The sequence below is a fragment of the Homalodisca vitripennis genome, chromosome 4, assembly GCF_021130785.1.
Source record: "Homalodisca vitripennis isolate AUS2020 chromosome 4, UT_GWSS_2.1, whole genome shotgun sequence".
NCBI classification, from domain to species: Eukaryota; Metazoa; Arthropoda; class Insecta; order Hemiptera; family Cicadellidae; genus Homalodisca; species Homalodisca vitripennis.
In genome coordinates, this window is record NC_060210.1 from 17,979,794 (window position 1) to 17,995,502 (window position 15,709).

Sequence of the window (15,709 nt, forward strand, 5' to 3'; positions counted from 1 at the left end):
CTAGTCTACTGCGGGAGATAACTGTCGGAGTTGGTGGGCTCCCTAAGTGTCAAGGGTTGTTCTAGACATAAGGACATGTCACCCCTGCTTGCTTTGACTGGAGAGGCTGGTACAGAGTTGGCTTCTCCTGCTTCCAAAGAGACATGACTGAGATTAATGCCCAAAATCCTTCCTCATGGATCTTGACAGGAGGCAGCCCTACCCCTAAACCTTACTCATCCTGAATATCCTGTCACTTTGGAAGCAGCACAAAGGTTCTTTTAGGATTTGTCCTCGGAGAACAACCAATTTTATATAATACAAGTTTAACCTCAGCAGTATGTTAATTCACATATTAGAACCTTTGTAGCACAAGATCATCCTTTTCCGGCTATGTCTTGTCAAATCTGTAGTTTGAAGTGTTTTTATTTGGAAATCCTTTAGGAGTGAAAGTCTTATGAAGTCAATTAATGGGCTTGATAGTGCCTTGGTTCACATTTATGTAGTGCAAGTAACTCAAAACAATAAACTGACAAGCCACGTATATGTCTGCAGTTAGTGAAATAAATGAAAATTAATTCACAAAAGTTAAAATATATCTCATAGTCTTTTCTCATATTTGTAGACAGGTAAAAGTGTATGCTAAGTATATGTTCTTATCACTCTAATCCATCAACAAGCAACAAGGATATAAACAAGATCCGTGTAGTTTTTCTTGATCCGTTATCCCTAATTCCATAAAAATGGAATAAGATTAGTTTTAGAAATAACTACCATCATTTTTATTGCACTTAAGAAAATATGGTTTCTTAAGTTGAACTTCAATAAGATGAATTTCAAGGGCTATGGAATAAATTCGTCTTACTGAAGTTCGTTTTATTGCATTTTAATACTGCCATTATTTGTCTATAGAGGTTTCTCCTTGCTCTGAGATAAATTCTGTAAAACAAAGATTTTTGTGGCCAACGTTTAGAATAAGAATCATTGTTTAAGTAACTGAAGTTATTTTTCAATGTAGGCCTAGGTTAAAAAAAAGACTGCAACTATTTGAAAAATAAAATATTCACGTATGATTAAATACAGGTACATATGGTTTTCGAAACTTATACATAACAGATCAATATTTCACAGAAATAAAAATTTGTAATCAAGTCTTGAAAAAAATCATCAATGTTTAATTGTTTACCTGCATGAATGGTTGCCATATCTCAAATGGAATCGACCTGGTTGATACTTCGTGGAATATAATTAAACAAAATTGTACTACGCTTTCATTTAAAAGAATTTTCTCCATGGAAAAACACTTAAGTACATAAATAGCTTCTCCTGCTTCTTTTCTTTCATTGACATTTCATGATCACTCTCCACCCGTGCAACCTCCTCATTATATTTTTGGGGATTGGAGGGTTGAACCATGATATCTTCATCCGTTAGAACTCCGCATACTGGTAAATCATCATTGAAGTCAACAAAATTCCATTTCTTGACCACCAGTACTTCGCTATCTTTGCTCAATTCCTGAAAAGGAATGGGTGGGGTGCGATTTCATGTCGAGACATGCGTTTGAATTACTTGTTTGTTTAGAAAACTACGTACTTTAGAGGTTGAGAGCGTAAAATATTCGTTCTGTGGAGGTCGAGACCATAAAGCATTCATCTTATAGAGGTCGAGAGCATAAAATAATTGTCCTATAGAGGTTGAGAGCGTAAAAAAATTCGCATTATAGAGGTTGAGAGCGTAAAATATTCATCCTTTAGAGATCAAGAGCGTAAAATATTCGCATTATAGAGGTCAAGAGCCTAAAATATTCGTTCTTTAGAGGTCGTAAAATTGTCCTATAGAGGTCAAGAGCGCAAAACATTTGTCTTATAGAGGTTGAGAGCATAAAATAATTGTCCTATAGAGGTCAAGAGCGCAAAACATTCGTCTTATAGAGGTTGAGAGCATAAAATATTCGTCTTATGGAGGTCGAGAGCATAAAATATTCGTCTTATGGAGGTCGAGAGCATAAAATATTCGTCTTATAGAGGTCGAGAGCATAAAATATTCGTCTCATGGAGATCGAGAGCGTAAAATATTCATCCTATAGAAGTCGAAAGCATACAATATTCGTCTTATCGAGGAATTCGTTTTATGGAGGTTCGTACTAACAAGGTTCGACTGTATAGAGGAATAAATGTTGAATGCACAGCTAAATGGTCTGTCACTTCGACAATTGGTAGGGAAAATTCCATCATCAGCATAAGGCTGAATGTCATACACAGTTCAAAATCAATGTAATAAATAACATTGCCCTCATTATGAAAAGTTTTTGAAAAATGCATGCCAATACAATTGGCTGATTACTTTGAATATCATGGTTTTAGACAGAAAAAATCTACAACTGCTATAATGTCCTTTGTTGAATACATCTATATATATATATATATTTTTATATATATATACATCTATATATATAAAAATGAATGTTTGTATGTTTGTCCTTTATGGAATCGTAAACTATTGGACCGATCATGATGAAAATTTGTACGTATATGTATTTTTCCACGGAGAAGGTTTATAAGCTATGCCCATCCCTTTCCCGATTCAGGATTCCGCCCCACTGGTTACAGAAATACCCATAAGAAATGCATTGCAGCAAACATATGTTAACGTCTTTTCAAATTTTTAATCAGCTGTTCTTTGTAAACATATATTACACTTATAGTTTTAAAGCATAGAGTAAGCTTAAGAGAAACGACAAATTTTGTTTAAACTGTTTTTGCAATCACTGTTAAACATAGACTTTACTATCCAGATAATACAATTCAAATTTGACGTAAAAATTCACCTTTAACTGCAATATTTATTTAATATAAACCATGCTCATGCTTGATCAGAAGAGTAATGCAGATATCATAATTACTATCTTACGTTAGCTACAAATATAAAGAATGTTATAAAATCAACCTTAGTTGTTTTTTTTGACAGAAGTATGGTTCTCAAAACTCCGTGTGTACATATTCTCTCGATCGAGACAACAAAGCAAGCTCAATCGTGGCATCGGAGATATAACTAATTTAATCTAAAATTTATTATAGTAAAAAAAAAAATTTACTAAGTAATATAAGGACTTCGGTTCTTAAGATTTGCGTGCGAAGCCGTGGGTAACAGCTAGATAGAGGCAGGAATATGGTACATACCTTCATAATACGCCCAAGAGGCTCACGATGGAACGACTATCAATTATCTCAGCAATGTTTAGAATGTGATAGAAAAAGAATAAGTGAATATAGTGTACTGTTTTCAACGGGAAATTGCGTGCGAAGCCGCGGGCAACTTTTGCAAAAAATTATTGAAATGCGCAGCAAAGCGCGCCGGGCCCGCTAGTATATATATAAATATAAATGAATGTTTGTGTGTTTGTCCTTTATGGAATCGTAAACTATTGGACCGATCATTATGAAAATTTTTATATGTATATACATTTTTCCACGGAGAAGGTTTATATGATATGCCCATTGATGTAACTCGCCACCAGGCGGCGCTGTGAAAGATAACAATTTTCAAAGCGCCTGCAAACTATAAACTGCAACTACGAGACAGTTACGAATATTATATAGCCAAAAACTAATTGAAAGCGCTAAGTTATGGTGTATATGACTTTAAGATAAAATTCTGGTTGAACAAAACTGGAGTGTTAGACCACTTTTTAATAAAGCACATGTAGCCATGTACGTGTACAATGGCTCTAAACATACACAGATTTTCTTGATCGGCGTTGGAAATATAATTCACTTGAACCAGAAGTGCACATACACGGGCAAAGTTTATGATAAGCGTGCGAAGCCGCGGAAAACAGCTAGTAATAAATAAAATAGATAATGATGAACAAGTAATAACTACATTTATTGATTTAACTAAAGCTTTTGACACTCTATTTTGATTGAAAAATTAAGTTTCTAAGGCATCCATCGCTGGTAAAAAAGTAGCTTTAATTAAATCTTATTTCACAGATAGGCAGCTACACATTGAAACCACATAAATAACTAAAAATAGAATCTTGAAAATAAAATCTAGAACTAGAATAATTAAATATTAAGTGCAGCAAGGATCTGTACTTGGGCCATTTTAATTTCTTTGTTATATAGGTAAATTACCACAATGCCTCGCAGAACTGAAAATTAGTAATGCATGACATAAATTTAACTGTCTGATAAAAATATTGCCAACATTTTCCCTGGAATGGAATCGGCAATAAACAGTAAGAGAACAACTAAACACATTACATCTATTGCTTAGTGAAAATAAAACCACTTTTTGTCAAATTCTCTTGTCAGAATTCCAATAACTGTAGTAGCAAATTCCAGTCAAATTTCATAATACAACATTTAGATAACAAGCTCAATTGGTCTTTTCACATTGATAGACTATGTTCTAAATTAAGTTCTGGTATTTTTGCAATTAAAAGGTTATCTCTATCTTGTACTTTAATAATGCTTAAATCTATTTATTTTGCTTTTATCCACTCACACATCTCATATGGAGTGGAAGTGTATGGGTCAATATCTCTCTGTAAATGAATAGAATCTTATCCCTTAAAAAAGCCATAAGAATTATGTTAAATCTTAATTATGCACATTGTAAAAATCACTTCACTGAAACAAGAATAATGACGGTTGTAAACCGGTCTTTACTTGTATAAAACCGTTTTGTATGTGAGAAATATTATCGGCACATTACCTAAAAATTTTGAAAAACATAGTTTTAACACAAGAAATAAAAACAATTTATAAATAATTAAACATAATAAAGAATTTTTTTTAAAGAAGCCAACTTATATAGAGCAATTCAGTTTTTTAACCACCTCCTAATTTTGATAAAAAATGAAAAAAATTAGACAAATTTCAAAAAAATCTTTAAAAGCGTTTCTTATTGAGGCTGCCCTTGACAATTTAAATAAATACGGGATAAAAACTCAAAATAATGTACTTTAGTTTTAAGTAAAAATGGATGCCATTCATGTACACAGCTGTTTATTTGACGAAAAAATATTTTTTTGAGTTGAATATACTTATTAACATAGATAAACGAAATAAAAACAGAGAGTATAATGGGATAGTTAAATAAACACACCAAACTGACTCCAAATAATTTTTATTCACCATATAAACAAGAACTATGAGACTATAATACACATTGCACTAGTTCGGCTGCACAGATATTACACCAATTATACATAGGATAATGCTCTACTATAATGGTTTAATCTTTGGCACATGTAATTCACGTAAACTTTGTTTATGTACAATATATACATTATATCACAGATATCAAAATTTAAACTAAACACAATTAGACTCTAAGTAACTAAATAACGTAAGAATAATACTGCTCTTTATCTAAATTTTATTACTATTAGATATTGTGTAAACAAAATTATGCATTTATAATTAATTAATTATTTTTACGAGTAGTATACATGTAATAATCCGTTTCTTGCTTTCATATAAAATAATGTAGTTTAAATGTTAAAATAAAAAAATGGAATTTAAAATGCTTAAACTTAATGTTTAATGAAATGGATGCAGTAGTTAAATGTGATATTTAAGGAAATTTTTTCTAAGTGTTCACGCACCTCTTACTCAGTCTGTTCTCAAAATCTAAATACACAATAATCTCGAACAAATACCATATGAACAATTTTTTTATACTTCATTATAAGTGCTATTATCTACCATCCAGAATAAAGTACAATACTGTCGTATTGGCTTATCGTATTGGGAGTGGTCGTTTTAGACTTGTATGTTAAATTCGGTTAGAATCTCCTTTTTATATTACTAACATTTGACGGAAGGATTTTGAAGAATCAGGATTTCTCCGGACATTTTCCATTGTTCAGTGGTGCAAAAATTCAATAACACTACATTTCGAGATCTGCAATCTGATCTCTTCCTCAGGTGAATAAATAACCTAAAACATAACTACGATCTAGGTTAAAGTAAAAAACATCATACCAGAGCGTGACATGCTTTTTTGAAATCAAGAACCATGTTGTGTGTCAACTCCACGCTCACTAATTCTGAAACACGCACTTAATAAAAACAAAACATAGGTCACAATAGGTTTGCACTCACCGACCAATCACATACAACTGACCAGAGGAAGATATCAGATAGCAGATCTCGAAATGTAGTGTTACTGATTTTTGGTATTACTGAATCCGAAAGGCAAATGTCCGAAAAATCCTGATTACAAACATATTAATACAAATATCATATTCATTGAAATCTGGTGCCATAGATTCACTTGTTTCCTGCTTGGTGTATTATACATGGCATTATTTTATAAGATTTGTCTTTTTTTACTCAGTTTGTATCCATTTTGCTTTTCTTGGAATTGATAGGAGAATTCCCTATAAGAAAGAAATTGGTCGTCAGCCAAACTAATTCTGGTAGAGGTCGAAACAGGAGGGTATCGAAAGGGTTAAAAATATAAAACGATAATTTCTTTTTCTGATCATTGTTTTAACTGCACACACTTAAACCAGCCATGAGACTCATAAATAAGTGTTAAATCATCATCAGCTAACTGTGTTCTCGGTCTACTTTCAGTTTCTTTATCAAACTTTCTGACAATGATATACTATATCTTTCTTTTACATTACAGTCCAAAACAGTAGGTGTGCTGGTGGCCGGTCTAAGAAGTTGGACTTTGAGCCTGAGTTAAAGATAGAGCAGGTTCAAATCCTGTCTGTGACGTAGCACTTTTCATCAGTACTATTGACCTTGTACTGTATCGACTCTCCCCCTTATTCTGTTTGATGAGATCCTCGCACAGGCCAGTGGCCTATGAGGACGGGCAGAATAAGGTTTAGGTTTTCCTATATCGTTTTTTTTTTCAATTTGTTTTTGTAATTTCACGGAAAAATTAAACACCCTAAATGTAGCAACCATTATAAACTTAATATTTTCATTAAAATTAAACAAAATAAATTTAAATAACTCTTAAATACATTAAACAAAAATCACCCACTAATGTATCTCTATGTACATTTATATATACATATGTTGTACCCAATTTACATTAAGCCAAATAATGTTTAATTTGGTTAATATTTTATAGAATAATTGAAAATTTTTGTAATCAGGAATGTAAAAGAGAAGAATAAAGCAGTTTATTTTATAAATGAGGGTTTAATAAGGTCCCAACAAGATGATAAGTGGTATTTACTCTTTAATGAATTCAGCTAAAAGTTACTCTCTCTCTCTCTCTCATGGTGCAAAACGGTGTTGTTTTTTAATCGAAATCATGTCAATGAGTGTTTATTTTATAAACAATGTTTCCTTTTCTGTTGAGCCTAAAGAGCATTTGAATATTTTTTATGCTTTTCCATACTTGATCAAAATGTATTTAAATCTCCAAATCTTTCCTATAATTTTAAATCTTTTAGCTTCAACTTTTACATTTTTGTTTCAACTTCAAAATTTAGTCAACTAAACAATTTTTGTGCAAAATAATCTATTTCTATATAAAATTCTAAGATAATGTCTTAGATTCTGTACATGATGCTCATAATGATGTGATTGTAAACAAAAAAAACCCAGAAGAACTATATTTAAATGAACTAAACAATCACATTGTTTTACACTACTACATGAATCCAGTGCTGGTTTATTACATCAAATTTACTTTTAGTTAACATATACCTAATTGGTAATTATTTAAACATAAATGTCGTACAGGATTTTTCAGTTCAATTTAAAAGAGATGTATATATTGTGTGTATTTCTTCTGCTTAATGCAGCGTCTGAAATATGTTGTCACAGACTTGACTCCTGAAATTTGGAGTCATGTCGATCTGAAGAGATTAAAAGAAGAATTTAGCATCAGTTCAACATCAGAGACACATAAACTACAAAATTTAGTGCAATCTAGGCGAAAAGGTGTTCTCATTGACTCAGGTGCACAATTGAGTGCACACTTCATCGCCTACTATTTTTTAGATTTCTTCAGATTGATGCCTCCAGATTCCAGGAGTCAAGTCTGTGACGGCGTTAGATTTCACGCGTCTACTAAGTGATAGGTAAACTCAACATTCACATTGAATCAACCCTTTTCCACAATAGATACCTTATTTGTAGGAAACAGAGATGTATGTCATTTTTAATAACCCGAGAAGTTTTTGGCAAGCCAAACACAAACAAAAGTTACAAATTTCGGTTTAGAGTACAATTTTAAATATGTAGCCACATCGGCTTTTATGTTTCACTTTTTAAACAAATAAATAATAACCACCTCCTAATCGGCTTAAGACTTTTTAGTCAAAATTCTCTCAAAATAAAACGAACAAAATATTTGCAAACCTAAGCGTAAGACTTCTCCATAAGGTACATGTCTCCCAATAGCCTCTGAATGGGGATGTCTCCGATAGTCTCCTTGAAGAAGAGTCGCTCTACGGTGGCTTGGCGAACCGCACGGAGACTAGGTAACATAAGGAGGAAGCGGCCGAATCGTGTGGGTTGGCGGGAGTATCTCCCGCGCACGTAGTCTCCCAGAATGCATTGCGCTTGATCCTGCAGCATCTCTACTGGCTGCACGTCCACCAAACCTGGCGTCTCTGCAAAAAGAACGAACTTTTGAGATAGAAATAAAGCTCAACAATTGTAAAATTAGCAATTTTGAACTCTTTGTTTTTGACATGATTGTGAAGGAAACAGGATTTTCGGAACATTTGCCATCGTTTGTGACGATTACCATTTACTATTAGCCTCTGGTCAGTTGTAGGTGGTTGGTCAGTGGATGGAGACCTATTGTGACCTGTATTCCGTAATTCTGTTTTAATAATTGTCTTGTTTTTAGTTTGTTATTAAGTGCATGTTTTAGAGTTAGTGAAGATGACACACAACATGGTGGTTGTGATTCCTGACAGGCGTGTCACAACTCTCTGGTATGATTTGTTTATTGTAATCTAGTTTGTAATTGTGTGTTAGGTTAGTCATTTACCTGAAGAAGAGATCAGATTGCAGATCTCGAAACGTAGTGTTACTGATTTTTTGTATCACCGAACGATGGAAATTTCCGGAACAATCCAGTTTCCTTCATAATTTTGAACTGTATGCATTAAAAAGTAATTAGAACAAAGGTGTCCGTCCATTTCAAGTAATGGGAAAAGAAATATCAAACCTACTTCAGGAACCAAAAAGCAAAAGTCTCCAATGTTCGGTCTTGAGCATTTTGATAAAGCATACAAGTTAATCCAATAATTTTCTATTCTAAGTAAAAGTTGAATCTTACATAAAATATTTCCATTTATTAAACATTACATTCGTAAACGGATGCAGGAGTAACACAAGCTAAGAAACAGTGTAGCTTACATATTAACAAGATCACACTTGTTCATCAATTCACTCATCGAACTCGCATTTCATTAGTATTCCCCGTAAAATATTGCGGATTGTTGGGGTCTCTAAGTTACAGATTTTTGACGTATATAGGTGACAATATGTATTGCATGGTATACCGGCGGTATATACATACAAGGTGAGTTATAAATGCCCACTCCCTCCCCTTTAGGCTACTTCTTCCACATAATTTCTTCAGGTATCTACTCCGGTCTATCACAGATCATTGGTCGCCATCTTGGTATTAGATAAGTTTAAAAAATGTGGTATTTCTACACTGAACGTGATGCCGAAGCTCGCTCTGACGCCAGGGGCATTTCCGATCGGTACTTTCCGCCCTCAGATCATGCCCCAGTTCATCCAGTTTTTCCAACGTCATATCACATTGGATGATCTGGCTCGCGTTCTAGGTCGAGACAGTATTGATCAGAAATGCCTCTGGCCACCAGTTCGGGCTTCGGTGGCTTCCGCACTTCTAAAGAAAAAAGAAAAACATCTCTCAGAAAAAGAAAAATTCAAGCTCAGATCATGAGCGCTCATAAAAGTTAACTCTAACTTTGGTAGTACTAGAAACATATTTATGATGACCTAATGATCCGGATAGTACTAACGTACCATTATATATAACCAACAAGGCAGAATTTTAAAGATTACCTGGAGTGAAAAGTATGACCGCCTTCATGCAGCCGCACTCACTCCCATCCGGAGAGAGTTGGCGGAACCTCGCTAAAATCTCCTGGATGATTTTGATCTCGTTGTTGACCACTGGATCGTCTGGGGGCAGACGCTCCCGGGCCTTGCTGGAGTTGAACAACGGCGATAGATCCCACGGGATGGACCACTGAGCAAGGTGCAGCAGGAATAACTCCTTCCAGGACTCCTGGAGGAGTAACAGCTGGAAAAGCCAAGATGATCAAGATTTACAAAAACTACCAGGGAGTTTTGGAACGATGAGGGAGTTCTGTAAATAAAATAAATGGAAATCAGATAGATACGAATAATTCAGTAGTCACTCCTTTTTAGTGATTTCTTGAATTACGTATTAGTCTATGAGAAGGATATCCAATACTAAAATTCGTTTCCACTTGAACAGTTGTGGTGGTGTGCTATCTGGTGGCAAACGAAGGAAAACAGCGATGACACATACATTACAGAACAATATTGAACAAATGGTATATTGTGTGAACTCCGACCATTGATAATAAAATATCCAAAATTTTAAATATAATTCATCAAAAGTAGATAGTTTATTATAGGCCTAAGATTAAAATCTAATCTTTGTTGAATTTAATCAGTAACACTACTATTCGAGACCTGCAATCTGATCTCTTCTGCAGGTCAATAACTAACCTAACACATAATTACAAAACTAGGTTTAAATAAACAAATCATACTAAAGCGTTGTGACACGCATCAGGAATCACAAACACCATGTTGTGCGTCATCTTCACTAACTCTAAAACATGCACTTAATAAATAACTAAACACAACACTAATAATTATTAAAACTGAACTACAGAATACATGTCACAATAGGTCTGCATTCGTCGACTAACCACCTTACGACTACAGAGTGCAGACCTCGAAACGTAGTGTGTTACTGATTTTTTGTATCACTGAAACGGTGGCAAATGTCCGGAAAAATCCTGTTTCCTTCATTAAAGTCCATTACAGATTTAAACAACAGATTTATTATAGTAGCGTTATCTGTGCTATAAAGAATAGCACTTAGCTTTAGCAACAAAATTTCTGCCACACAATCCTCACAGAACGAGGTCTATTCTCTGCAAAGTCAAAGATACTTTATGCTCCATTGGAATATTAGATCGATCGGGATTACACAATTTCGTCCAAATTCAAATCGAAATGTACATAGCTATTATTTCTCGAATACTTATGACGACAGTAGTAATACAATGAAAATCAAAATAAAAAGCGTAAATACAACATTTCACAAAGTCGGCGATGAAGACATTACGTCGTTTTGACATCAGAGACACCTAGAATACTGAGGAGTCTGGTTACTCAGCAGCTATCCATAGTAATCTAGATGAAGAGATTATTGTCTGATCATGATCAAAGAACGTTGTGAATATCTCATTTCCAACTTTTTTATGAATAAATTCAGACAGACGTGGACTCCAAAGAATCAATCTGTACCAGAGTCAGATTTCGGACGCTGCACTAAGCGGAAGATGAAATGGGTTAAATGAACATTCGCATTGAATCAACGGGGAGACTTTAATAAGCGGCCTAAACTCGTTATTCGGTTATTTTTATCGAATGGGCCGATATATTATCCAACTTCGATTTGTAAAAGTCGTACACAATAAGAGTTATAATAAAATACCGTAACAATGAAGAATCTCGCACATTACAATTTTAAAAACAAAAATTTAACACTAATATTACAAAACAACAAAACCAACTATGGCTAGTCTGAAATATCAAAGAAACCTTACAATATTTATAACTGCCCAGCTTGATATCAATGAGTAACCGCTTTTGTGAAATGGAGGTAAGAAATTTCTCCCCCATGTGTGTTACCAGTAGCCAAACTCACATGTTGACGTCACACTTAAACTAATCTGTCATTTGTAAGAAATATCTCACATATATTCTTCATATTTATCACCATTTTCAAAGAATCAAAATAGTTTTTGCGGTTTATTGTTTTTTAAATTTACTGTAACTACTAAGTTGAAATTCATATGCTAAGTTTAAATAAATTGTAATATCGAATTATTCCTTAGGATAAACACATCGGACCATTTGATAAAAAAACAACCGGATAAAGAGTGAAGGCCGCTTATTAAAGTCTATGAAACAACAGAATTAAAGAGTGTAGGCCGCTTATTAAAGTCTATAAAAACAACCGAATAAAGAGTGTAGGCCGCTTATTAAAGTCTATAAAAAAACCGAATAACGAGTGTAGGCCGCTTAATATAAAGTCTACCCGAATCAACCCTTCCCACCATACCTATGTTATGTGTATAGCAGTGTATTGTGCCAAATGATGTTTATTTGATCTTAAGTGTTCTTAAAGGTACTAAGATCTCAACCAGGTCTCTTTTGGACAGAGTCTGGAAAGGCGCCGAGGCAGCGTACCCAGCGTACCGCCATGAACAGCAGGCAGGCGGGCCGTAGTTTCCTGTGGACATTCGGAATCCTTCAGTAATTTATCATTTTCAAGAATACATTGAAAACAAAACATTTCAAGACCAAATGTGATGAATTTCTGCCTTAGACAACTGGAGCAAGAGTACGTACCCGCGGCGATGATGAATATCAATGATGGAAAAATCAACACAAAACGACAGATTAATCCCACTTTGATTAATTTTCATCCCTCTTCACAAAAAGAACAGCTTTTCACAGTTTAATCCACAGGCTTCTTACATACTCCTTTATTAACGGAAGATTTATAAAAAAGCAAAGAAAATTAAGAAATTGCATTATTTAATGGCCAAAACACTGAAATAATTGACAACATGATAAAAAAAGAAAAAGAAAATGATTGAAAGAAATTTTAGAAAAACTCTATCACATTAAATGCAGAGAATCTGAAAAATGGATCTGTTTCTTACAAAACTGTAAGTACAGAAATTACTACAAGTTTTAAAAATCATGCCAATATTAATGTTAATGCCACCCTCAAATTCCAAAGTTAAACTAAACAATATATCAGGAAATCCAAAGAATAAAATAGATGATTATGAAAAATCTGGAATTTATCAAATTGATTTTGACAACTGTAATTTAAAATACCATTGGCCAAACAAAAAGAAAGATAAAACAGAGTCTAAGAACATGAAGCATGTCTGAAATATCAAGAACAGGAAACATGCACTTCATACTGGACACTGCTTTTCACAAGTAAAAATTATGAAAAGAAATCCAAAATAAAAAATTCCTCGATGCTTACGAAACGATTTTTATACAGAAGAAACCAACATGATTTAGTAAATAATGAGCCTGGACCTTTATAAAAATTACTTCCTGGTCTTTAAAATTGTATCTCTTTCTATTTTTAATGAACGTGTTTTTAATTAAGTCTAAATTGTTTGTATTATTACTTTAACCACTTTTATTTCAGTTATGTGGGTCTGATGATGTGTTCCTTGAACACGAAAAGTGTTTGTTTATAAATAAAGGATATTATTATCATTATTATTGCAGGTCAGCCTGCACGAAAATAGACCGATGTCGTCTGGTAAGTCTGAATTCTCCCTCTACACCTCGTGTCTACCACGTTGTCAGTTTTACGTGTACCAGAAAATTAGTGAACCCCGTCACTATAAACAAACATCATTAACTGTTTCCGTAAACAAATAGCCTATATGTACATTTGATTTTATTCTCTGTGTTGTAGACAAGTTGTAAATTAAGAAAGCACGGGACAGTAGCTACGTCATAGCGGGAACAATAGGAGGGGGGGTCAGCAGAGATATGGCATCGTCGCCTCAAGTGTCATCGGAATATTTTAATGCGGGTTACGAGCAGGCCCGTAGGCTACTCATACCGGTTTTCGGGCAATTTTAACAGGGGCCCCGGCCCTCAGGGAGGCCGGCCCTGGCCTCGCCTTATGTATATTCGAAGGGATCCTGTCGACGTACGGGGAGGGGGCGATACATCACGCCCCCCCCCCAAAGCAGAGTTCGGCCCTGGCTACAATAAGATCTCTACGTAGAGCTTTATGTTACCTCACAATTTGAGACCTAATCATAAGGGTCTGGAAGTTCGAATCGACAACCTAGGATACAAAATATTTAACTACTAGGGCAACCTATGATTGTATTAGTTACACACTGTAGATATAGTGATGGGAGAATCGAATACAGAATCGAATAGTATTCTAATACAGCCCGGGTATTCACATATTGGAATACCTCAAAATGAATTCGAACACTTTTTGAAATGAATACAATTTCTCTGGAGGAATCGAATTCAAACCAAAAAGTATTCATACGTTAGGACTAATAGTATTGAAATAAAATATTCAAGAAACTGTATTCGTAATCATTGGAGGGTTTACATATAATAATTACATATATATTGGACTATGAAAAGAATAATTAAGTGAAGTTTCGTAATTTGGAATAAGTACTGTAATTTAAATTTTTCAAACGACAAAATGTATAACCGTACAAATATTCTATTACTAAATACAATAATATACTATTATTATCTGGACTATGACAAGCATAATTTCATAGACAAGTCTAGACATGTATTCGAATACAAGGGTGCTTTTGAATACACTGTGTTTCGATTCTTTTAAGTATTCGATTCTCCATCACCAAGTAGGAGATAACTCACCCAATGCTAAGCATTGCGCACACAGTAGACGCGCCGCGCCGCCTTTTGGAAATAATTCCGGCTTAAATAGTTTGCATGTGTTCAAATGGGAGTGCGCACACTAGAGCGCGCCGCGCACAGCCGCGGAATAATTCCGCTGCCAGAACTCTTGGGAGAAGTCGAGCGGAATTTGTTCCGCTGGGGAGGCGCGGCGCGTCTACAGTGTGCGTAGGCAGCGGAACCGTTTCTTAGCCGCGGTTACCTTCGGGTGTCTTCGTACTACCTCGGCCATCGTCGGTGAGGTATAGCAATCGACGTAAAAAACAATCTTGCTTTGTTGACCGCCACGAGTACAAGTGTTTTCCATCGTGCAGGAAGTTATTTCAGGTAAATATAAAAAATATTGTAGACGTATTATCGCATGTAACATATCAAGTATGTATCCTGCAGGGAAACGCCTGGTACTATAACTATTTTGTACACAACAAACATTGAAATAGGTTATTTATAACCTCAAACCATAGTCTAGGCCAATTTTTTCTTTATTTTTTAATGTTTTTTTCTGATTTAGGTAAATTTAACCTATTAGACAGTAGCAAAATATTCTGTGTATGTGATAACTACTGAAGCTTTGTGTCAGGAAAGTCGTTCATTCTGGTAGCAGGCTGCAATGGAAGACGAGGCCCACATCGTTCGTTTGTGTACAAGATTACCCCAACAACTACGATCTATCCACACCCCAAATACCACGACAAAAACGTGAAGTTGAACTGCTGGAAAGAGATAGGCGAACGATTGAACCAACCCGGTATGTGTAACTTATTTATTTATTTTAATATAGGTCTTTGTTTTAGCCAAAATGAATATTAGTATTATTTTTTAATTTAATGTTTTTCAATGCAGTTTTATCTAACTTGTAGGCTACCAGTTTCGGGTAAACTGGAAAATCATAACCTTACCTTTGGGTTACCTTACTAATATAATATATTTTATATATATATATATATATATATATATATATAGATATATAAAATTATATTATATTATTC

At 34.3% G+C, this 15,709-nt stretch overlaps 1 protein-coding gene across 1 annotated transcript in view; it reads right to left on the reverse strand.

Annotated features, from left to right (window-relative positions):
• Positions 1 to 7,596: 7,596 nt before the first annotated feature.
• Positions 7,597 to 15,709, reverse strand: part of LOC124360957 (protein dissatisfaction-like) — a 67,696-nt gene continuing 59,583 nt past the window's right edge. The window contains 4 exon segments of the mRNA XM_046814993.1: positions 7,597 to 8,578; positions 10,017 to 10,257; positions 12,425 to 12,457; positions 12,459 to 12,513. Coding sequence (XP_046670949.1) covers positions 8,325 to 8,578; positions 10,017 to 10,257; positions 12,425 to 12,457; positions 12,459 to 12,513 — 583 coding nt within the window. The 3' untranslated portion in view covers positions 7,597 to 8,324.